We start from the raw sequence: 24165 nt of genomic DNA on the forward strand, positions 1-24165 counted from the left end.
GGAAAAAGCTTCTTGCTATCCACCCTGTCTATACCTCTCATGATTTTGTACACCTCAATCAGGTCCCCCCTCAACCTCCGCCTTTCTAATGAAAATAATCCTAATCTACTCAACCTCTCTTCATAGCTAGCGCCCTCCATACCAGGCAACATCCTGGTGAACCTCCTCTGCACCCTCTCCAAAGCATCCACATCCTTTTGGTAATGTGGCGACCAGAACTGCACGCAGTATTCCAAATGTGGCCGATCCAAAGTCCTATACAACTGTAACATGACCTGCCAACCCTTGTACTCAATACCCCGTCCGATGAAGGAAAGCATGCCGTATGCCTTCTTGACCACTCTATTGACCTGCGTTGCCACCTTCAGGGAACAATGGACCTGAACACCCAAATCTCTCTGTACATCAATTTTCCCCAGGACTTTTCCATTTACTGTATACTTCACTCTTGAATTGGATCTTCCAAAATGCATCACCTCGCATTTGCCCTGATTGAACTCCATCTGCCATTTCTCTGCCCAACTCTCCAGTCTATCTATATTCTGCTGTATTCTCTGACAGTCCCCTTCACTATCTGCTACTCCACCAATCTTAGAGGTGACCTAATAGACGTTTTCAAGATGATTAAAGGTTTACGTAGAGTAGATAGAGAAAAATTATTCCCTCTGATGATAACTAGAGACCATAGATTCAAAATCATTGGCAAAAGATCTGGAGGGGAGATGAATTTCAAGATTTCACGCATTTAAATCGTAAATTTCACAGTGTCACAACAATCCATGAAAATGATCTATTTAAAACAAAAAACAAGACAACGAAGGTATCTGGTTTCAAATGGCATTTAATGTGTACTCAAAAACTATTGTAAAAATGCTGACTATAAACAGGTCACATTCTTCACTTACTGAAGTCAGTGGTTAAATGTGAGCATGGTGTAACCTGCAACTATCTCTTTCTTCATTCCCTGTCTATGCTGTGAACACTTGTCCGTGTTTAGACACAGCTCTCTCTGTGTCCACAAAGTTTGTTGGAGTTGTCAGACAGCGCCGTGCTAGTCTTGCAAGGTGATGGATACTGCACTTCATTGGGTTCCAAAACTGCAGCACAGGCAAAGTACAATTTGCTTCTTTTGCAATGCTTTTATAAGCAGGCACCTCCATCCTACATTTCCTGTTAAAGCCAGGAATTGCATTGAATGAATTTAAATCCACCATCAACAGGTGCATTTATGCAGGGTCAAAGATATACACAACTTTCAGGAACACCACAGAAGGTTGTTGAAACCTTTGAGCCGCTTTTTCTTCACCACTTGACTCTTCCGCGTAGCAGCAATATTATTTGAGTTTTTTTGCCATGCCAGAAAGCATCTGGTGAGCAAGGCATTTAATTCAGTGTCATCAGAGTGTTGTTCCTTTGATTGTGCTTCAGTCCAGAACAGTACATCCATTACTTTATTTTAAGCTTTGTGGATTCTGGCAAGCTAAGATTTAAACCAAATGATTAAATCCATCAGTCATGTAGCATTCTTGGCAACAAACTGAACCTCCTCATTAAGCTGAGCATTGTTTAGAAGGATTACAATTTTTAAAAATTCATTCATGTGATGTGGACATCGCTGGCAAAGCCAGCATTTATTGCCGATCCCTAATTGCCCTTGAGAAGGTGATGGTGAGCTGCCTTTTTGAACCGCTGCAGTTCTTTCTGTTAGGAAGGGCGTTCCAGGATTTTGACCCAGCGACAGTGAAGGACTGGCAATATGGTTCCAAGTCAGGATGAGCTGGTCATTGCCTGGCACTTGTGTGGTGTGAATGTTACTTGCCACTTATTAGCATAAGTCAGGATGTTGTCCAGGTCTTGTTGCATCTGCACAGGGACTGCTTCAGTATCTGAGGAGTCATGGATGGTGCTGAACATTGTTTCATATATCAGTGAACATCCTACTTCTGACCTTATGATGGAGGAAAGGTCATTGATGAAGCAGCTGAAGATGTTAGGCCTAGGACACTACCCTGAGGAACTCCTGCAGTGATGTCCTGGAACTGAGAAGATTGACCTCCAACAACCACAATTATCTTCCTTTGTACCAGGAATGACTCTAACCACCAGAGAGTTTTCCACCTGATTCCCATTAACTCCAGTTTTGCTAGGGCTCTTTGATGCCATACTCGATTAAATGCTGCCTTGATGTCAAGGGCAGTCACTCTCACCTCACAATGTCTGTTAAAACCTGTGTTTTCAGTGTCAGTGTGAGCTCTTCTGAGACAAAGTCTGAGTAGTATTTCAGGTAAGATGCATAATACTGTACTGCCTGAAACCAAGAATTCCAACATGTAATTACTGGCTCTGGAGGAAGACCGATTTTTGTTCCCCAATTTCAGCCATTTCTGCTGCATTTGTAATGTGTTGTTTGTATTGAAGCTTGCAGCTAGGGCAGTGTTTGAAGGTCTTTTTAATGTAGCTGATCAGTTTGTCAACTTTACCAAACTCGCTTTTCCAATGCTCGCTGACAAGAGAAATTATCTGTGAATTACATGTAATATGGACAGTGTTAGGCATTATACCTTGGAACACAGACTTGGAAGATATTGCCATGTAAGTTGCATTGCCACTAATGAAAGCAGAGACTTTGTTAAAATCTGCACTGTATTTTGAAACGCAGTTGTGAGTGCTGTTGTTAGCTTTCCTGACTGTACATCTTCGGCCTTACCAGACATGAAATCAAACAAATCATGCTGCACATAGTTGCCTTGCTCATCAGTGGACTCATCACAAATAATTGCAAAAGACTCACATGCGTTAATCTAAGATGTCATCGCCTCACAATATGTAGCAAAAACTTCTGGTAGGTAGTCCTGTCATAGTTTATTTGCACTTGGCAAGCAACCACCATTTTGCACATTACGTTGAATGAATATCTGCAGCTTTGGGTGATCAAGTTTTTCCAATGGTATGTTGGCACTTGCAAAAGCATCCACAAGTTCCATTGTAAACAACTGATGATATTCTGAGCTCTCTGTCAACGTCTTAAAAAGAGATGAAATCGCTGCTTGGTTTTTTTTTTGCATGCCCATTTTCCAGCAGTGCCGTGTCGAATGCTCTCTTTCTGCTGTGATGGCTTTCGGACTGTAAGTGGCGCTGAACTATTTGCCACCGTGTGTGATCCAACAAAATATTGCAGCTTGTACAAAACAGTATTCTCCCATCAGCATGCAGAATTTAGCTTCCAAATTCTTTCACTCAATGTGCTGCAGTAATGGTTGTGGCATTTTTGATTTGCTCATTTCGGCATTCTCACTTCTCTGCTGATACTTGAGACTGCTTCTCTCAAAACTGCACTGGAACCCCTCCCTCATCTACCAATCAGCGAGATGAGCCTTATGTCAATCACTAAAACGCGTGCTGTTCGCAACATACCCAGCAATCAGCAAGGTGAGCCTTGATTCAATCACGAAAACACGTGTAGTTCACAACATGTCCAGCAGTCAGCAAGGTTAGCCTTGTGTCAATGAATAAAAAACACAAAGCTTGCAAAATGCCAATTTGACAGAGGACCCGTGATTTCACAGTCCGTGACACATTTTTCACGGCCATGAATTTGGTAGGACCATAACCATGATACAATCATTCACAATAAGGTCTTGAACAAAGATTAATTGTTATTAAAATCTCCAAGTAAACCACAGGAAAGAGAAAGGGCATCTAAACACATCTTGCCATTCAAACCTATCATTTGCAATTTTACAATGTTTCCAGATTGCAGGACAGTTGCAGAAGAGGAAAACCATTTAACTCATCAAATTTATCCAGCTAGAAACAATCTAGAGTTCCGCATGATAGTGTCCAGTTATTTGTTCAATGATTCCAGGTTTTTGCATCCACCAGCCCAGACAGACTATTTCACATACAGATCACATTTTGAGGAAAGAATTCCCTGCCAGTAATGCTAATTTTGCCATTTATTAATTTGTATCCATGTGCCATTTTCCTAATGGCATGGTTTAATTTGAAGTAGTGTTTCACATCTACCTTTCTGTATCGTTACTACCTTATACACCTCCCGAAGAGCAACTTTCAATTACCTTTCTAAGATGAAAATCGCAGATTCCCAGTCCTTTAACACTAGAGATAAATGCTGTTACTCATCTCTGTACTGCCTTCTGGGCTTGAATATTCTTCCTGTGCAGCTGTAGAATTGCTTTCCCACTGCCACGTTAAAAAGGCCCAGTGGCACTTATCTTTTTAAGTCATGGGTAATAAGATTCAAGATGTGGCGCCTCAGCACAAAATGTTCTTTTCTATCAGTACAGTTACATAACATTGTTAATGATACATTTATAAAATCTGCTGGCTTTGTTCTTTATTTATGGTCCTTCAGAAAACTTGATGCAATTGCTGCTCTCATGTGAGTGTTCATTCTTGTTATCCTTCCTGCTCTGGCTTTACTGACAGATATAAATTCAGCAGTTACAACATTATGCATATGACTAGATAATCTGTTTTGATGATGTTGGTTGAGAGATAAATGATGACCAAGACACCAGGAGAACTCCCCTGCTCTTCTTCAAATTGTGCCAGGGGAACTTTTGTGTCCACCTGAGGTGGTAGACAGGGCCTCAGTTTAACGCATCATCGAAAGACAGCACCTCTGACAGTGCAGCACTCCCTCAGTACTGTAATGAAGTGTCAGACTGGATTATGTGCTCAAGTCTCTAGAATGGGGCTTGGACCCAACTCAGGTGAAAATGCTACCACTGAGCCAAAACTGACACCTATATTTCCTCAGAGGACATATCTGTGAAAAGGGAGGCATTGTTGAGATTCTGGAAACAACTTTACAGTTACCTTTATCGAAGGAGATTGAAGCGGGAAAAGTGAGCTGTCACTTATTTGCAACCCCCAAACCTCACTCAGAAATGGGATCTGTTCTAAGCTTTTATACTGCATGCCCGTGAATCCTGGGGCCTGTCTTTAGGTATGCTGCAAACAAGCTCCTTGTTTTATGCCATTCATATGCTGTGGCAGATTCGAGAGTTTCTCTGGTATTTTCAATGGAAGACCCTGATGGCAAGGTTGATGTGGTACAAGTCCAGAATTATGTTCGGTTATGCCGATCCAGGAGAATCCAGGCCAATATGTTAAAAGGCATAGAATGGAATTAAGTTGCCCTGGTTGTTCCAAATATGTCCATCCCTAGTTTCCTTCTTCGAGAAGCGTGACAGTTCTTGTATGAAGATGCTCTCACAATGGTGTTGGGGAATTTCAGCATTTTGATGATGAGTAGAGCACACAGGATCCTCAGGTGAGTATATCATCTATAAAAAGAAATGTTGCAAGAACTTTCAGAAATGCCTGGAACAGACTTTCCAGTCAATTCTTTATGCCATCCACTGCTGAAAACAACTAATAGCATAGGTGTCAACAGAGAACCTTGCCTCACTTCTCTTCCCAGAGAGATAGGTTGACTCATCTCCAATCATATAGATTTCGCAGATGAGGAACACATCCCAGGTAAAAAATTTGACTATCCATTCCGACTGTGGAAATCAGCGATCCCTGTGATTTGTAGCTGGATGTCCCCATTCCTTTTGCCTCATAGATAGAAACTACAACTGTACTTTGGAACACCAAGAATATGTCTCCTTCAGAATCCTATCCTGCCTCAAGCAGCCCAAGCTAGGCTGGTGCTTCCTGCCACTGTTCACCAAGACCATTGCTATTTCCCCATTACTTGCCACCTTGTGTTGAGCAGTTTTCAGGAATTTAAAGTTTAACATTGTTTGTACCTGATAACCTACCACCCATTAAAATAATTTATTTAGGGCTTCTACTCTACCAGTTTTTCTGACCTCAATGCAGATGGGTCCCTTGTTATGACCTATTAATGACTCTAAACAGACATTAACCAATGGAAAAACAACTTCACATAATGATCATAAGCACCACATGCATCAATTAACACATTTGCTACAATACAGCACTTAACAACCCGTAAACACCCAAATGTAATTTGATTTTCAACGATACTTCGTACGTGTAAAATAGTGAAAAGAACTATTAATTATTTTTGGTATAAAAGCAATTTTGATGCAAAATATGAAATAAAGCTAATATGTTAATTGACACAAATGGTGTTTATAATCTTTACATGAAGCTTTGCTATATACAAACTTATAAAGTCAATTTTCAGTGAGTTAAATTCTGTTACCATTTCTGATCAAAAGAGCTCTCAGACTTAGAGTCAATGGCTGAGCTGACAAGCAGTTGCTATAAAAGCCACTTTTCTTAGGAAGCAAATGTTGCCCAGGGCTCAATTGTCTTGAGACATTATCCAAGTTCCTGGGAAAGTCCACTGTGGTTTGACATGTCACAGTGCACAATGCAATTGTCATGATACTTCAAAATGCTGGTACCAGTGACACAGGTTGAACTTGATAGTAAGAAAAAAAATTCTATTCAAAAAAAATAATAGTTCTCTTCATTATTCTGCACGACAGAATCCTTGTTGAATTATATTTGCCTGCTTGCTTGATTGTGTAGCTCATACTTGTTACTCAGTTTGGACTCAGGGTTTACTATGGACATGACTTAACCAGTTAGACAGAAGTCAAACCACAACTGCTTATTTGGATGTGCTCCAACTACAAATTACACTGTTAAGACTTAATGCATTTCAACTATAAGTTATACTGTCAAAACTTAACAAGCTTTTTATCCATTAAACAGATATGCAGGCAGTATACCTACAATTATCCGTGATTAGTCAAGCCCACGTTAATTGGTCTTCTTAGTGACTGACCAGGTTATTCCTCCCTTCGACTGCAGCAAAGTTATTCAGGTTCTTCAGGCTTATATAGAGCTAAAAGATGGGGTGAGGAAGGGGCTTTGCCCATTATTGTTTGACACATCCACTGTTGTAGAGGAATTCTCGGAATCTGACCCTGAAGCCCTAGCAACACTCCAGGTACCCCAGGTCTGTCATGTAAGCTTTTGTTTGCAACTCTTGGTCATTGGTTCAACCTTCTTGTATCTGGTAGATGTTTTCACAGTTTGTTCTTGCTGATCTTCTTGTTTTGTCAACAATCCCTTATGCTAACCTCCTTGTTCTGCAAACACACTTAAACTTTAGTTCAAATCAACCGCAGAGCATGATGGGTAAATTGGTCAAGTCTCTTGTTGTCAAGCAGAAAATAGTCTCTCAGTCTTACAAGTCCTTCCTCCAGTGTCTTAGTGATTACATTAATTAAATACTTCCAATAGTTTTTGTCCTTCTTTCGCATCTGTCATTGTTTAATAAGTCGCTTATTCTTCTTTCGTTTCCACCATTGGATCAGGTCAGTCAGCAAGTACACCACAATCAAAAACTGTACAACAGCCAGTATATGAAAACTTATTCTCACCAATGGCAGTATCTGTACATTTGATCCATTAACCCACCAATGTGTAGTTGTCGTAATATTGTTAATTTCCTTCCAAAACAGGTGGTTATGTTATTGCATCTGTTAATGTTTTTTCAATTGTTCAATCACCTTTTTAGCTTTTCCAAATGCTCTGGCAAAGATGGGATATCTTAACTGAAGTTCTCCACAACCTATACAAGTTGTGCTTTAATGAGTCAGTTACCTGGAAAAATTCAGTAAAGTTGGGCTGGATTTAGTCGGGCCTGCAGGATTCCTGGTGCTGGGCCGAAAAGGCAAAGGGAACCCCGTCTTGGCCTTTTGGAGCCACCCTTGCCCCCACCCCCAGAGAATTTAACGGCGCTGAGGCACTTAAGTGCCCAGCGCTGGGGTCCCTGTCCGTTTCAGTCCCCGATCAATCAGAGGGCTGGCAAAGGTGTTGCTATGGGTCCCCGCATGGGTCCTAGTTATGCCTGTCTTTTTGTGGGATATGTCGAGCATTCTTTGTTCCAGTCCTACTCAGGCGCCCCCCCCCCCCCCCGCCACATCTCTTTTTCCGGTACATTGGTGACTGTATCAGTGCCGTTTCCTGCTCCCGCCCCAAACTGGAAAACTTTATCAACTTTGCTTCCAATTTCCACCCTTCTCTCACCTTTACATGGTCCATCTCTGACACTTCCCTTCCCTTCCTCGACTTCTCTGTCTCCATCTCTGGGGATAGGTTGTCTACTAATATCCATTATAAGCCCATCGACTCCCACAGTTACCTGGACTACACATCTTCACACCCTACTTCCTGTAAGGACTCCATTCCATTCTCGCAGTTTCTCCGTCTTCGACGCATCTGCTCTGATGATGCTACCTTCCATGATGGTGCTTCTGATATGACCTCCTTTTTCCTCAACCGAGGATTCCCCCCCACTGTTGTTGACAGGGCCCTCAACCGTGTCCGGCCCATTTCCCGCACCTCTACCCTTACCCCTTCCCCTCCCTCCCAGAACCGTGATAGGGTTCCCCTTGTCCTCACTTTCCACCCCATCAGCCTCCATATCCAAAGGATCATCCTCCACCATTTCCGCCACCTCCAGCGTGATGCCACTACCAAACGCATCTTCCCCTCCCTTCCCCTGTCAGCATTCCAAAGGGATCGTTCCCTCCGTGACACCCTGGTCCACTCCTCCATTACCCCCACCACCTCGTCCCCGTCCCATGGCACCTTCCCCTGCTATCACAGGAGTTGTAATACCTGTCCATTTACCTCCTCGCTCCTCACTATCCAAGGCCCCAAACACTCCTTTCAGGTGAAGCAGTGATTTATTTGTACTTCTTTCAATGTAGTATACTGTATTCGCTGCTCACAATGTGGTCTCCTCTACATTGGGGAGACCAAACGCAGACTGGGTGACTGCTTTACGGAACACCTCCACTCAGTCCGCAAGCAGGACCCTGAGCTTCCTGTTGCTTGCCATTTCAACACTCCTCCCTGCTCTCATGCTCACATCTCTATCCTGGGCTTGCTGCAGTATTCCACTGAACATCAACGCAAGCTCGAGGAACAGCATCTCATTTTCCAATTAGGCACACTACAGCCTGCCAGACTGAACATTGAGTTCAATAATTTCAGAGCATGACGGGCCCCCCATTTTACTTTTATTTTTAGTTATTTTTTTACTTTTTACAATTTTTTTCTTTTGTTTATTTCATTTCATCGTAGTTTGTTCAGTTTGCTTACCCACTTTTTTTTTACATGTTGTACTTGCTGCTGTTCAATCTTCAGTTCGTTAACACCCTATCTGTGCTAATGCTTTGTCTTTCAACACACCATTAACATATTGTTTGCCTTTGCTCCATGACCTTTTGGTCAGCTATGTGGCCTTGTCCAATCTACACCTTCTCCTTTGTTATCTCTTGCTCGACCTCCGGCTCACTTGCTTATAACCTTTGACATTTCTAATATTTGCTAGTTCTGAAGAAGGGTCACTGATCCGAAATGTTAACTCTGCTTCTCTTTCCCCAGATGCTGCCAGATCTGCTGAGTGGTTCCTGTATTTCTTGTTTTTATTTTTAATCACACTAGAGAGGGTACAGAGGAGATTGACAAGAATGTTGCCAGGACTGAAAAAATACAGCTATGAGGAAAGATTGGATAGGCTGGAGTTGTTCTCCTTGGAACAGAAAGGTTGAGGGGAGACTTAATTGAGATGTACAAAATTGTGAGGGGCCCAGGTAGAGTGGATGGGGAGGGCCTATTTACCTTAGCAGAGAGGTCAATGACTAGGGGGAATAGATTTAAAGTTATTGGTAGAAAGATTAGAAGGGAGATGAGAAATGGTTTATTTTTACCCAAAGGGTGGTGGGGGTCTGGAACTCACTGCCTGTAAGGGTAGTAGATGCAGAAACCCTCAACTCATCATCTTTGGATATGCACCTCAAGTGCCGTAACTTGCAGGGCTACGGACCAAATACTGGAAAGTGGGATTAGGCTGGGTAGCTCATTTTTGGGCCAGTGCAGACTCAATGAGCCAACTGGCCTTTTTCTGAGTCGTAACCATTCTATGATTCTATGTGTGCAATCTATCACACCTTGCAGCTGCGGGAATCCAGTGATGGCCTCGAATCTGATAACCCTCTCGACCGGACTGTCAGGGTCGTCCAGTAGTGCACATAGTCACTGGCCTTCTTGAACAGGGCAGTGGTCACCTCCTTGATGCAGTGATGGGCTGCTGCCTGGGACACCCCACACATGTCCCCAGTGGATCCCTGGAAAGATCAAGATGCATTGAGGTTTAGTGCCACTGTAATTTTCAGGGCCACTGGCCTAGGATGACCCCCAAATCCCAGAGGTCGTAACTCATCCTGCAGCAGGCCGCATAAGTTGGGAGCTGGTGAGGGCCCCCCACAATTTTGTACAGCCTCCCTGGAGAGCCGTATCTTCACTGACAGTGGCGCTTGAACATTTGGGTGTAGCTGATATGAGTCCTGTAGGCTCTGTGTGAAATGTGGGCCCTTCTTTACATGGCTGGCTGCTGTTGCTCTCGTCGTGCAGTTTCATAGACAGGCCCAGCAGCCTGTTGCCCTCCCCTCCCCCTTTTCATCGGAGGTGCCACATCACACCAGTGGGGTTCAGAAATATAGGGTGTGTAAGCTCCATGCCAGGTGACCTGTGGGCCTGCAGAATGTTGTCGATGCAGATACAACCCTGCCTTGGCAACTGAGGTTTTGACAATTCTCTTGGCCGTGTCGCTGATGAACCTCACCCTCTGTTCCAGCAGCATAAGTGATCAAACACATCACACAGCAGTTTGGTAAACCAGTTCAGCACCCACCCCCTACGAACCCAGACTGAACCCTTGCAGAGCCTTGAGACCTCGGACCCCCTTGCAGAGCACACAGTAACGCAGTCCCACAATGGCCGCTAAGCACCCCTCTTCCCCTAGGCAGCAATGCTTAAGATGGCTTTCCTTTCGGCAATGTGGGCTCTCACCTCAGTGCTGCCCAGTTTTAATGGTCGTGAACGCACAGGGTGCCGCCCGCCATTCACAAAATCGATGGCCAATCATTAAATAAGAATAAATTACATTTAAAAGCATTTAAAACAGCAGTTCAACAATTTAAAATAGCTTCTTGTCATGCTGGGGCAGCAATGCTGCCACGGTGTTTTCCTTCCACTGACAAAATCCAGAACCGACATCACAATGTTGGATTTCCAGGCGGATGGTTCCGATGTGATTCTCTGTCCCCTATGCCAGCATACCCGCCTTCGACGGCCACATTAAATTCAGCCCGTGGAGACGTTGATATAATATATCCCTGATGCATCAAGATGATTGTTTTTCACCTGCATGAGGACACTACCCTTTTCTATTAATCTTAAATTTTCCCATGCTTCCTCTACCAACCAGGATCCGTACATTCTGCACACATCATTACATGCAGCCTCATCGGAGGCATTTCTATCCTCTTTAATTAATAGATTAACTGTGTTCACATGCAATTCCAATTCTTTCTCTACATCTTGTAGATGTACAGCCATTACTGGAGCCTCTTGCTGTTCGAGATCCCGATTAGTATTGAATTCTTGCAAAGTTTTCTTCAGTTGTGACTTGAGATCTTTGATCTTGTTATCTAAGGCAGTTAAATTTAAGCTTTTTACAAGTGAGGTTCCCAAGTTAAACACAGCACAGCACAGTGGTGCAGTGGTTAGCACTGCAGCCTCACAGCTCCAGCGACCCGGGTTCAATTCTGGGTACTGCCTGTGTGGAACAAAGAACAAAGAAAATTACAGCACAGGAACAGGCCCTTCGGCCCTCCAAGCCTGTGCCAATCCAGATCCTCTATCTAAACATGTCGCCTATTTTCTAAGGGTCTGTATCTCTTTGCTTCCTGCCCATTTATGGAGTTTGCAAGTTCTCCCTGTGTCTGCGTGGGTTTCCTCCGGGTGCTCTGGTTTCCTCCCACATGCCAAAGACTTGCTGGTTGATAGGTTAATTGGCCTTTATAAATTGCCCCTAGTATAGGTAGGTGGTAGGGAAATATAGGGACAGGTGGGGATGTGGTAGGAATATGGAATTAGTGTAGGATTAGTATAAATGGTTGGTTGATGGTCGGCACAGACTCGGTGGGCCGAAGGGCCTGTTTCAGTGCTGTATAACTAAACTAAACAGTACATTCTAGGGCTTTTGGAGAACAGATCATGTCACGGTGTTCACTTCCACAACTTTACCCATTCCTGGACCAAAACTCATCCATTACTTGTTGTAACAATTTGTGAAATAGAAGGGTTATTTTTCCTTTGCACCACTCAGGCAACCCCATGTCAGTCAAATTTAACATTACCAGGACTACCTCTTGATAGACATCATGGTACAATACCATTTTAGTAGGGATAACCACTAACCCATTATTCGGTCCCTCAGTGTAGATTAGACATTCACCATCAGAACGAGTCTTATTGGGTCGGGGCAATTTGGGATGAGCTTTCAGTTCCAGAGCCTGCATTGTTCCTCCCATACACTCACAAATGTGGTAGGCATTGCTCCATGAACCATTGGTGTGGAACGTTTTTGTAATTCCGATCACCGTCATCCCTAATCATGAGGGGAATTTGGGTGCTATTTCCCCCTTTGGCTCTAGACCCAAATGTACACGCATCAGTAAAAGGTCTACGACTGGCCCTTTTGTGGATTAACACACACAAATGTTCCCTTATTCTCCTTCTACCATGACTCCCAGCATAAGCCTGTGCGGAGTTTGCAAGTTTTTCCTGTGACCGTGGGTTTTCGCCGGGTGCTCCGGTTTCCTCCCACAGCCAAAGACGTGCAGGTTGATAGGTAAATTGGCCATTGTAAATTGCCCACTAGTGTAGGTAGGTGGTAGGGAATATGGGATTACTGCAGGGTTAGTATAAATGGGTGGTTGTTGGTCGGCACAGACTCGGTGGGCCAAAGGGCCTGTTTCAGTACTGTATCTCTAAATAAAAAAAAATAAATAAACTCGCTGTCTGGTGTTCCTATTTGGTGGTAACTTGTGCTGTCACTGTTACTACTCCGGAGCCACTAATCCCTTGAGGGCTCTCCCCCTGCAGTACATTTCAGACATACTCATTTTCCGTATCGTGCCCCGAATATGGCCACCTATACTGTGGTATTCCAGTTTGTCAAACATTGTCCTTGACACTTGAGAGAGAAACTTCTCGAGTGTTTCCATGAGGTTGAGCCGGGCCAACTGTGATGGAGGCTGTTGTCTTTTTACAAGGATCATCTGATTGTTTTCGTACTACATTCTGATTAACATCATTACTTCTGCCTCCATCTTTGTGAAACATAGCATCCCACATTGCAATAGGCACAATAACTCCTCCATTTCTCCTGATTTCGTTCATACCTGTAAGAGAAGGGAACAAAGGCAGAGCATTACTTCCAGCTTTTCCTCCTCCCCATGGCGTCTTATCTGTTCTAAGGCCTATATCTCTTAGGGGGTTTTGTTTGTCTGACTGGCTTCTTTGGTTTTGGGGGAATTGGGTTTGGAGTAGCTTTTGCTTCCTCCTTCTTTCGCTTATCATTTTCCTTTTTACGAATCCTTTTTTCTGTCAGTTATTAAGAGCCTTTTGCTGAGGAGAGGTTGTATGGTCAGTGTCCTCACTGTCCCCTTCCTCTGTTTTATACTGTACCTGTTAAACTGGAACTACCGGATGGTCCAGAGGTGCGGGATCATCTTCATCCCAAAAGCTCAGTGGGACACTTTTTGTGGTTCACACTGTTCCTTGGGGTTTCATCTGCCTTTCTGAGGGCTCATAAAGCTTCATTTAACTACTTTGGGTAACTTTATAGTGTAGACCATCAGACTGGCCTTGTCCACAATTTTATATGGTCCTTTATACAAGGGTTCAAACACTCCTTCTTGTGCATAATATTTAACCATCACTTGTTGGCCTACCTCCCATTCCTGTGTTTTATTGGAAGCTAGCAACAAGTTATTCTTCTGCTGAGCTCTGATGTGCGGAATTTAAATACAGTCCTTTCAAGGTTCAATAGATCCCTTCAAAATCTATCCTTAGTTACCCCTTTTTGCTTCTTTTCTGTCAATATGGGAACTAATAAATGAGTTGGGGTCCTCATTGGTCTTCCTATCATCAACTCGTGAGGCAAGTAGCCCGTTACCTTTGACTCACTTCTTCGGATACCCATTAACTTTAGGGGAAGCACCTCATCCCATTTGTCTGGGTGGTTGTCTCGCGTCTTTCTGAGGCCTAACTTAAGTGTCCTGTTCTTTCTTTCCCTCAACCACAGAGTTAGATCCGTCTACATAAATATCTTGCCCATTATGATGTATCCCAGACCGAAATCCTCCCTCTGGTTCCCATGCACCCTCTACTGTGCAAGTATGTCTCTCTCTGGGGTAATCTAAATTAAATACTAGTTCCGAATGTTCCCTTTTCGTTTAGTCTGTATGTTCCTTTCTTATAGCATTAGCATTTAGCGAACAAACAAAATCCAATTACCTTTTTGCCTGTTTCTTTTTCTCACAGTAGTTTTAACTTCTGCTGTGGGTCCTTTTAACTTATTTCATTCCTCAGGCAATTGCCTTCAACACTTCTTTTCTCACGTGGGGGTCCGTTATTAGCAGGTGGACCCCTTTCTGACTCTTCATCTGACTCTTCTCCTTCATTATTATCCAATGATACCTCGGTTTTTTCCTGGCACACAAGTGGATCTCTGCATATACCTTTCTGCTTTGCAGACTGGTCACTTTTGGACCCACCCCTCTTCCGGGGTTAACCGGCAAACTTCCGCGTGGTCTAAGTGCCCACTTCAGGTGGCTGCTTGCTTCTGTACTACCCTGATTGCAGCCTTTTAATCTTAATTTTCCATTTCTACCTTCCTTTTTGCCACTCCTGCCCTTCAGTGACATCCTCCCAACTATCTCTCTCTGTCCTCAAATCATTACACTGACTTTCTAGATACTGTTTTTTTGTACACTATCTCTCGCTCTCTAATATTTCTCCTGTTTCACTCCATTCACTTTCAACAACCTGTGCTTATCTACCGTTTGCTTTAGGCTTCAACTCCTCGATCTCTTTTCTTAATTGTTTCTGATAGACCAGACTGCCTTCAAAATGCCCGGTTTACACGTGGACCCCTCTGTCTAATCTTCGGCCTTATGGACCCAGGAAAATCAAGTATATTTGATTTATCCCTCATTCAGGGGTAATCTGCCTGCAACACACTTCGTAACAAGTTCATCCATTGTTTTACTCTCCACGTTTGTTTTTCTATCAGACTGAGCCATGTCACTCAACTTATGTCCCATCTGGTTTGCCAATCTGTAGCTCGTACTTGTTACTCAGTTTGGACACTATAGTCGAAATTTTATGCTCCCCCCCCCCCCCCCCCCCACAAAGAGCAGGCTGGCTGTGGAGGGAGGGGGGCGGAGTGCAGTGCGTAAAATGGAGTGGAAGGCTCTGGGGGCCCTTCTCAACCTGCTCCCGCCTCCACCGCCATTTTACCCGGGGTGGTGATCGCGGGAAACGCCCACCCAGTCCAATCAAGGCCCTTAAGTGGCCAATTAACGGCCACTTAAGGGCCTCCGCCCACTGCCACGGGGATTTTACCATTGGCAGGCAGGTAGCCCAGGCCTAAGAAAAGCCGCCTAACAAAAGTAGGTGGCTTTCTGAAGGCTTGGTCGGTCGCCCTCCTGATTGGGCATCCTGTGCCTGATGGAGGGCCGCCCCTGATGCCCCAACCACCCTCAACGCACAGCACGCCCCTCACCCCTTCCAATTGATCCCCCCTTGCCTCGCCGGGGCCTGACCAATCACCCCTGGCGAGGTCCCAAAAACCTTAATTTTTCCGGGGCCATCCTTCCTCTTCATGTAGAAGCTGGGTGGCAGTCCCAGCAGTGGCCACCGCTCCTGATGACGCTGCTGGGACTAAGAGCTGTCAGCCTACTGATTGGCCGGCAGCTCCATTAGGCGGGACTTCCTGCCTCAATGAGGTGGAAGTCCCGCCTAAGACCAATTAAGGGCCTGGGGACTGTAAAAACCAAACTGGATCCCCAGGCCTGCCGGAATCGCCACCGACTTTTTGTTCAGTGGACGGCTCCTGTCTGTCATGCGAAAACTTCTGGCCAAGGTTTACTAAGGACATGACTAAACCAGTCAGACAGAAATCAAATCGCAATCATTTATTTGGATGTACTTCAACTACATTATCAAGTGTTAATGCACTTTGACATAATGCTACACTGTCAAGATTTAATGTACTTCAACTATAAGTTACACGATTGAAACTTAACGAACTCTTTATCCATTAAATAGGTATGCAGACAGTATACCAACAATCACCCGTGAGTAGTCAAGCCTACGTTGATTATAATCTTCTTAGTGACTAGCCAGGTCACTCGTCCCATTCAACTGCAGCAAAGTTACTTAGGTTCTTCAGGCTTATATAGAGTTAACAGATAGGGCGAGGAAGAGGCTTCGGCTAATGATTGTTTGATACATCCACTGTTGTAGAGGAGTCATAGAGAGAGAGAGAGAGAGAGAGGAGTTCTCAGAATCTGACCCAAATGCCCGTACAACATTCCAGCTGCCCCAAGTTTGTCATGCAGGCTTTTGTTTGCAACTCTTGGCCATTGGTTCAACCTCCTTGGATCTGGTAGATGTTTTCATAGTTTGTTCTTGCTGATCTTGTTCTGCAACCTTACTCAAATTTCAGTTCAACTCGACTGCCGAGCATGATGGATAAATTGGTCAGGTCTCTTGTTGTCAAGCAGCAAATAGTCTCGCAGTCTTACATTAAGTACTCTGTGCAGTATAGCTAATAGTTATTTACTTGACTGATGCCTAGAATAATTCTGTAAAACTTTTTAATAAACTGATACGTTTATTAAACTTATTAAATAGCACAATCATTGTTCTGCAGTGAATTGTATTCTAATGTGAGTTTGCCCTGCCTCCCTTTGTAATATAAATAGATAAACTTCTTCATTGTGAAAGAACTTGTTGAGGCTTGATGCATAGAAATTATATAGAAATGTTCCAGGACAATATCTGTCATGGGCATTGGATACACAATGGAAATAAATGGATTATTAAAAAAGCAAACTGGATTGTTAAGCTGCATAAACCCTGCATAAAGCAGGGTTAATAAAAAATGTGGGGATTTATTTTTAAATGAGTTCTGCCCGGCGAAATAACTCAAGATCATTCCTTGGAGTTTCTGTTTTGCTAGATTCCTTCAAGATGATACAGCCTCTGCAAAGTGAAGTAATTTTCACAGACTTGATGCAACCATACATGCATGCATTATATGCTTCATCGGCACAAGCTATAAGTATCTAATAATGATAGTCAACAGAAAGGCAGGCTGCTCATCAGCGTGCTTTATGTTAATGAGCCAATAGAGTGCCTGTGTGAAAAGACTGCACAACTATATTCTTTAGTTACTTCTTCATATTGCTCTAGTTCCTGTAACTGTGCACTTGAAAACTACTGTTTCTTCACAACCTATATAGAATATAGAAAATCTTTTGTTTGCTATGTGTTTCTATTGTTAATATATTAGGGATCTAATTCTCAATTTTAGGAACATAGGAACAGGAGTAGGCCATTTAGTCCTCCAGCCTGTTCTGCCATTCAATGAGATCAATGCTATCTGCGACCTAACCCCATATGCCCGCCTTTGCCTCATAATCCCTTAATACCCTTGGTTAACAAAAATCTAGCAATCTCAGTTTTAACATTAACAATTGATCTGGCATCAATTGCCATTTACAGAAGAGAGTTCTAAACCTCTACCACCCTTTGCATGAAGAAGTATTTCTTAATTTCACTCTGAGAAGTCTGGTTCTAATTTTTTAGACCATGCACCCTAGTCCTAGATCCCCAAACCAGAAGAACTAGCTTCTCCCAATTTACCATATCTATTGAGCTTAATACCTTGAAAATTTCAATCAAATCACCCCTTAACCTTCTAACTTGCAGGGAATAAAACTCTAGTTTGTTTAATCTCTCTTCATAGCTTAATTCTTGGAGTCCAGGTATTGTTCTAGTAAACATACACTGCACTCCCTCCAAGGCCAATATATCCTTCCTGAGGTGTGGTGTCAAGAACTGCTCACAGTGCTCCAGGTGTGGTCTAACCAAGGGCTTTGTATGGCTGAAGCATGACTTCTAATTCTTTGTTTTCTATTCCTCTAGATATAAAGGTCAGCATTCAATTCGTCTTTTTGACTATTTTCTGTATCTATTCATGACATTTTACTGATCTGTACACTTGGAGCCCCAAGTCTCTTTGGACTGCCACTGCTTCTAGCTTTTCAACATTTAGAAAGTACCATATTCTATCCTTTTTAGGTCCAAGTTGGATAACCTCACATTTACCTACATTGAAATCCATTTGCTGCAATTTTGCCCATTCAATTAATCTGTTAATATCTCGTTATAATTTTATGCTTCCATCTACACTGCTTACAATACCGTCTATCTTTGTGTCATTGGCAAATTTGGATCTGTGGCTTTCTATGCCATCATCTAAGTTGGTAATGAATACAGTAAATAGTTGAAGCCCCAACACAGATCCTTGTGGGACACCACTAGTCACCTTCTGCCAATTAGAGTACCTGTTCATGTGGGCCATCAGCAGGAGCAGAATTATACTCAACCACAAATGTGTAACCTCGTGGCCATGTATATCCCCCACTCTACCATTACAACCAAGCTGGGGGATCAACCCTGGTTCAATGAAGAGTGCAGGAGGGCAAGCCAGGAGCAGCACCAGACATATCTCAATTTGAGGTGTCATCCTGCTGAAGCTACAACCCAGAACTACTTGCATGCCAAACAGTGTAAACAGCATGCGATAGACAGAGCTAAGCGATCCCACAACCAACGGATTAGATCTAAGCTCTGCAGTTTGCCACATCCAAGTCATGCATGGTGGTGGACAATTAAACAACTAACTGGAGGAGGTGGCCCTACAAATATCCCCATCCTCAAAGACAAGTGCAAAAGACAAGGCTGAAGCATTTCTTCAGCCAGAAGTGCCGAGTGGATGATCCATCTCAGCCTCCTCCAGAAGTCCCCATGTTATGGAGAACGCAGCAGACCACCACAATGATCGAGACACATGCAGGAGGGTACTGGAGGGCACCACCCGATTGGTCCAGGCACTGGAAGCACATCTTCAACAGCTTGATGACTTAATGGTGGTCCTAGCGAGCAGGTCGTGTTGGTTATATCATCTCTGTGCCTCTGTCTGGGGCTCCCATAGAGGCGTCCGTACCCATGTCTTCAAGGGATATCCCTTGTCCCTCAGGATCCATTCATGCAATTTGGGGGTTGGAGTGAAGATCTGAGGCATCCTGGACTGGCGGAGGATGAAGGAGTCGTGGCAGCTGCCAGGAAAGCGAGCACACACAAGGAGGAATTTCTTGTGCTCACAGACTAGTTAGACGTTGAGAGAGTGGAATCCCTTCCTGTTGATGGATCGAAGTGGCCAGCCACTGGGTGCCTTGATGGTCATATAAGTGCAATCAATGATGCCCTGCACCTGGGGGAATCCAGTGATGGCAGGGAAATCAAATGCCCTCTGTCCCTACGAGGCCGCATCACTCATGAAATGAATGCTGTTCAGCTCTGGCAAATAGGGCATCAGTGACCAGCGAGATGCAATGATTTGCAAGATGCCACCAAGGTCCGCAGCTGATCCTTGGAAGGAGCCAGAAGCGAAGAAATTCAAATTCACAGTGACTTTGACGGCTGCTGGCAGAGCATGGCAAGAAGTGCTGCAAGATGAGGTCTTCGGTGATGAGGTCCAATTGCCTGGAGAGTCGCAGTCTCCTGTGGCACTGGGTCTTGGTCATCTCCAGGTAGCTCATTCTTCGGCAGTAGATCCTGTGTTGAGGGTACGGCCCTGTTGCCTTCCTGCCCCTCTTTCCTCTCTCATGCCCTCCTGCTGCTCAGGGTTCCATCCTTCCTGCAGAGGATGTTGCGCAGGTAAAGATATCAACATGTTGCAATACGGATATTTGATAAAATTATTGACTCAGCCAAGGACACGAGGACAGTTTATCTGTATATAAAGTATACAGCTAATCAAATGCCATCAAAACACAGTGGGCATGAAAATTCAGCCCATTAGATCTGTGCATTCATGAACAAGAAGGCACAATGACATGGAGACTCCAAGTAGCATCATGACAGATATGGCCATGGAAGACAAGGATGACAGCAATTCCACACTGCTCCTCCAGCCACCATGCATGACTTTCTAAAAGCCTGAAGCTAGCTGAGCAAGTTGTCCTGCAGCTGAGATGAGTTCACAGTCAGCAGCTCGATCATCTAGAGTCCATGCTTAATGGCCACCTCATTCCCAGCTCCAGAGACACAGTTTAGCTTGATGTCCCATTCTTCTGCCAGTGGGAGTTCACATTGAAGGAACAACAGGATAGATAGGCATGCACCCAGAAGATTACCATGGAAAAAACAAGTGAAAGTAAAGCACCACAATGATAAACAATGCAAATTACTGCACTGTAATAAATCAAAAATTTGATCACTGTTTTATTGTGACTATATACAGGAAAAACAAGAGTGAGCATGTACAGGGAAGATATGGGAATAGGAAGAGAGAACAGGTTTGACATTCAGGGTTCTTTTTGTATTGGGGGATTGTGCGATTGTGCAGAATGATGGAAGGAGGATTCCTGACCTTTTCTAATGAAGCAAGTGTCCATGGCTCTGGAGAGGACCAGGATAATATCTTCAACAGCTGTCAAGGTGGCTTCTCGCTGTTGATCCTAGTCTTCTCTAAATAAGTCACTTCACAAAATGGGTTGGAGAGGGAACCAGTGTACCAAAATGGCATCAATCAAAGAGCAAAAAGGAATTAGTGTTCTGAAGTGGAAAAAAGTGTTTTTCTATTCAAATACCCAAAAAATATAAATGGCAGCTCCGTAGGCGGTAGCACCTGTTTGTTTGGAGAGCACTTGCCCTTGTACTGCACCCAGCAGTAAAGCAGGAAATCTGACAGCATTCACTTAAATACAATTTACATTGCTGAACCCTCTTCAGACAGAGTGAGGTGCAATGGTTGAAATTCAGAAAATCCAGCTCGAGTACTATTTAGTTGCAGAATGGGGGCAAAGGATTAGCACCTTTTATTCCTGTACAAAGCACCCATTGTACAATGCTATTTGAATTTTTAAACCTACGGACTATCTCCCCTACAAAATACAATGTTAATAATAAGAAGAATTATAAATACCTTCAATAGTTAAGAATGAGGCAGATTGAATTAAGCAGGCTTCAGCTACAAATATTAAATAAGCAGCCATTCTGTCGGCTTATGGCTTGGTTTTTATAGAAAGAGCAAAGACTCATAAAACTTAAAAGCTTAAATTAATTTGCACAAGAAATGCTGGAAATACTCAGCAGGACTGGCAGCATCAGATCACTGACCTGAAACGTTAATTCTGCTTCTCTCTCCACAGATGCTGCCAGACCTGCTGAGTATTTTCAGCATTTCTTGTTTTTATTTCAGATTTCCAGCATCTGCATTTTTTTGCTTTTATTTAAATAAATTTGCATCCTGTCTTCTTAAAGTTTTGGAACATTATTGAAAGATTCTGTTTATATAATGTTTAAATTCGGGACCTTTATTCTAAATTCCACATGTGAATAATCGTGTTGTCCTTTCAGAATTTGCCCTATTTAACCTAAGGCTTTTTTTTTGCTCTTCTTGTTTTGTATTGCCTCTCACACGCACAAAACTACATATAAAGTGCTGAAGATGGCCCAAACACTCAGAACACTTTACAAAATAAGAATGGCAACACTTCAAAAGCAAAATTTAATTTGAGACACTTATCCACAACCCCTTCTTGGTGTCATTTGGACTGTACTAAGGAAGGAGCTATCCTTCATGCTTCATTGCTACTGAAATATACAGAGCTATGTAAGATCCTTAATGTTTAGCTCTGCATATAATATAACCTGTAATGCACCATAACTCAGGAAAGCTTATTCATTTTACTGAATTCAATGATATAAGCCAATGTAAATCGATTAAAATATCACATCATTTTTAATAGCCAAGACATGAGCTTTTTAATCATTTTTGAAAAGAACATGGAGCAATATTGAGCCCATTAATGCACACTAGCACTCATTAAGTGTAAATAAGGTTATTGTACTATAGCAAGAATTATAAGGATCACACATTGTGTGTTCAACAAGCACAGCACAACTCAGAATGAAGAAGCTGCCTATGTTTCTCCCCTCCCCCAGGTTGGGCTTTGCGGCAAAAATATCTGGTAGGAAATGTGAGCAGGGCTCAAGGCCTCTCAGACTTACAGCTACATTCTGGGCTGCCAGGTTTGGTGAGCAGCAGGCAGAAGGTTCTCACTGTTTTAAGTTGTCTTACGGGGATGTAATACAAAAAATTGGTAAATTGTCCAGTCTGCCCCCAAGACCACTGTGGACCCTTGAGTTCATGAGTCCAGGAGCAGGCCAATGCATCAGTTTATTACATGCATCCAACTTGAATGAACAGAATCATCAGAAAACGAGACAGAAACATCCACTTCATCTCCAGAGAAAATGCATTTTGTGCCTGCACCTACAACAGACACAAAAGCCTATTTTGTTGGGGAAACTCCACAAATTCCTGGGTCAGTGTAGCAGTGGCAGAGAAAGGACATAAAGGGGATAATTTTAACCTAACTTGCCCGATCAGAAATTGATGGGATGGGATTAGATGCCCATTTTATAACGCACCTGATTTTATTTTCCATTTTATGAATGGAAGGTAAAATCAGGCGGGGAGTAAAACAGTTGGCCGATCAATCCATCAGTTTCGTGTTGGACGAGTTTGGTTACAGTTACCCCCAAAAGAGCTCCAGTATATTTTCCTCCTTTGTGTGTCAGTTTCCATGGGCATGAAGCAGAGGTAAATCTGTCCAGCATTTGCATTCTAAAGCATCACTGTCCTTTCATCAGACCATCTTATTTAGGGGTATTTTAAACATATCTTGGCTGGCAGGGAAATGACTGGGTCAGATTGGCTGTCCATTTTGCACGCCACCCGATTTTATTTTCCATTGAAGGGTTAGATTAAGATTGTGATTAGTTTCAAATTGTTTCCTAGCTGTATATCTATTATTCATAGCAGCACTATATTCAAACAAAATCTTCTCTAATAATTTATTATGACCTTAGAATTTCAATATTTCATGAATGAGGACTATAACACAGAACAGGGCTTCCTAATCTCCAGATCAAGCAACTATTAAACTGAGTACATTATTGACTTCTCTACTTTACCAACAGTAATATTTATTTTCAATTACAGAATCAGACAGCATTCAAGGAGATCATTTGGCCCATTGTACCTGTGGCAGTTCTTTGAAAGAGCAATCCAATAAGTTCCACTCTCTTGTTCTTTCGCTTTAGCACTGGACATCCTTCCTTTATCAAATTCCTTTTTGAAAGTTACTATTGAATCTGCTTCCACCAGCCTTTCAAGCAGAATTCTACATCGTAACAGCTCTCCCCAGTTCTTTTACCATTGCCCGTGTTCATTTCCCCTGGTTCTCTAGCCAAGGCCCGATGTTCATTTCTCCTGGGGTTCTTTTACCAGGGACCTGTGTCCATTCCCCACAAGTTTTTCATACAGTGACCGGTGTTCATCTCCCCTTTGGTTCTTTTGCCAGTGACAAGTGCTCAACTCCCCTTCTGAGAACAACAGTGATAGTACATTTCAGGAGGTGGTTAGCCCGCAGCTTAAGAATGTGCATGCAGAGAGGGAATGGGCAACCACGACAGACAAGGAATAAGATGCAGGTAGTGCTGGAGTCCAAGTGCGTCTTGCTTTCTAACTGGTATTCAGTTCTGAATACTGGTGAGGGTGATGATTCCTTTGGGGATTACAGCCAGAGCCAAGACCATGGCACCATGCTGTACAGTGGGGCAGAACGAAGGTCAGAAAAACAATAGTGATAGGAGATTCAATTGTTAGGGGGACAATCAAGCATTTCTGGGGTCGCAGATGTGATTCCAGGATTGTATGTTGCCTCCCTGGTGCCAGGGTCTAGGATGTCACTGAGTGGCTACAGAACTTTCTGAAGGGGTAGTGTGAACAGCCAGCGATCGTAGTCCATATCAGTTCCAAAAACATAGGTAGAAAGAGGGATGAGGTCCTGCAGGCAGGTTTTAGGGATCTAGGAAAAAAATTAATAAGCAGGACCTCAAAGGTAGTAATCTCCAGATTAC

General features: G+C 43.3%; 1 protein-coding gene across 1 annotated transcript in view; it reads right to left on the reverse strand.

Moving 5' to 3' along the window:
• Window positions 1-10958: 10958 nt before the first annotated feature.
• Window positions 10959-24165, reverse strand: part of ufm1 (ubiquitin-fold modifier 1) — a 66134-nt gene continuing 52927 nt past the window's right edge. The window contains exon 6 of the mRNA XM_068033446.1: window positions 10959-13277. Coding sequence (XP_067889547.1) covers window positions 13051-13277 — 227 coding nt within the window. The 3' untranslated portion in view covers window positions 10959-13050. The remainder of the gene's footprint in view (window positions 13278-24165) is intronic.

The sequence above is a fragment of the Heterodontus francisci genome, chromosome 6, assembly GCF_036365525.1.
Source record: "Heterodontus francisci isolate sHetFra1 chromosome 6, sHetFra1.hap1, whole genome shotgun sequence".
Taxonomy (NCBI): Eukaryota; Metazoa; Chordata; class Chondrichthyes; order Heterodontiformes; family Heterodontidae; genus Heterodontus; species Heterodontus francisci.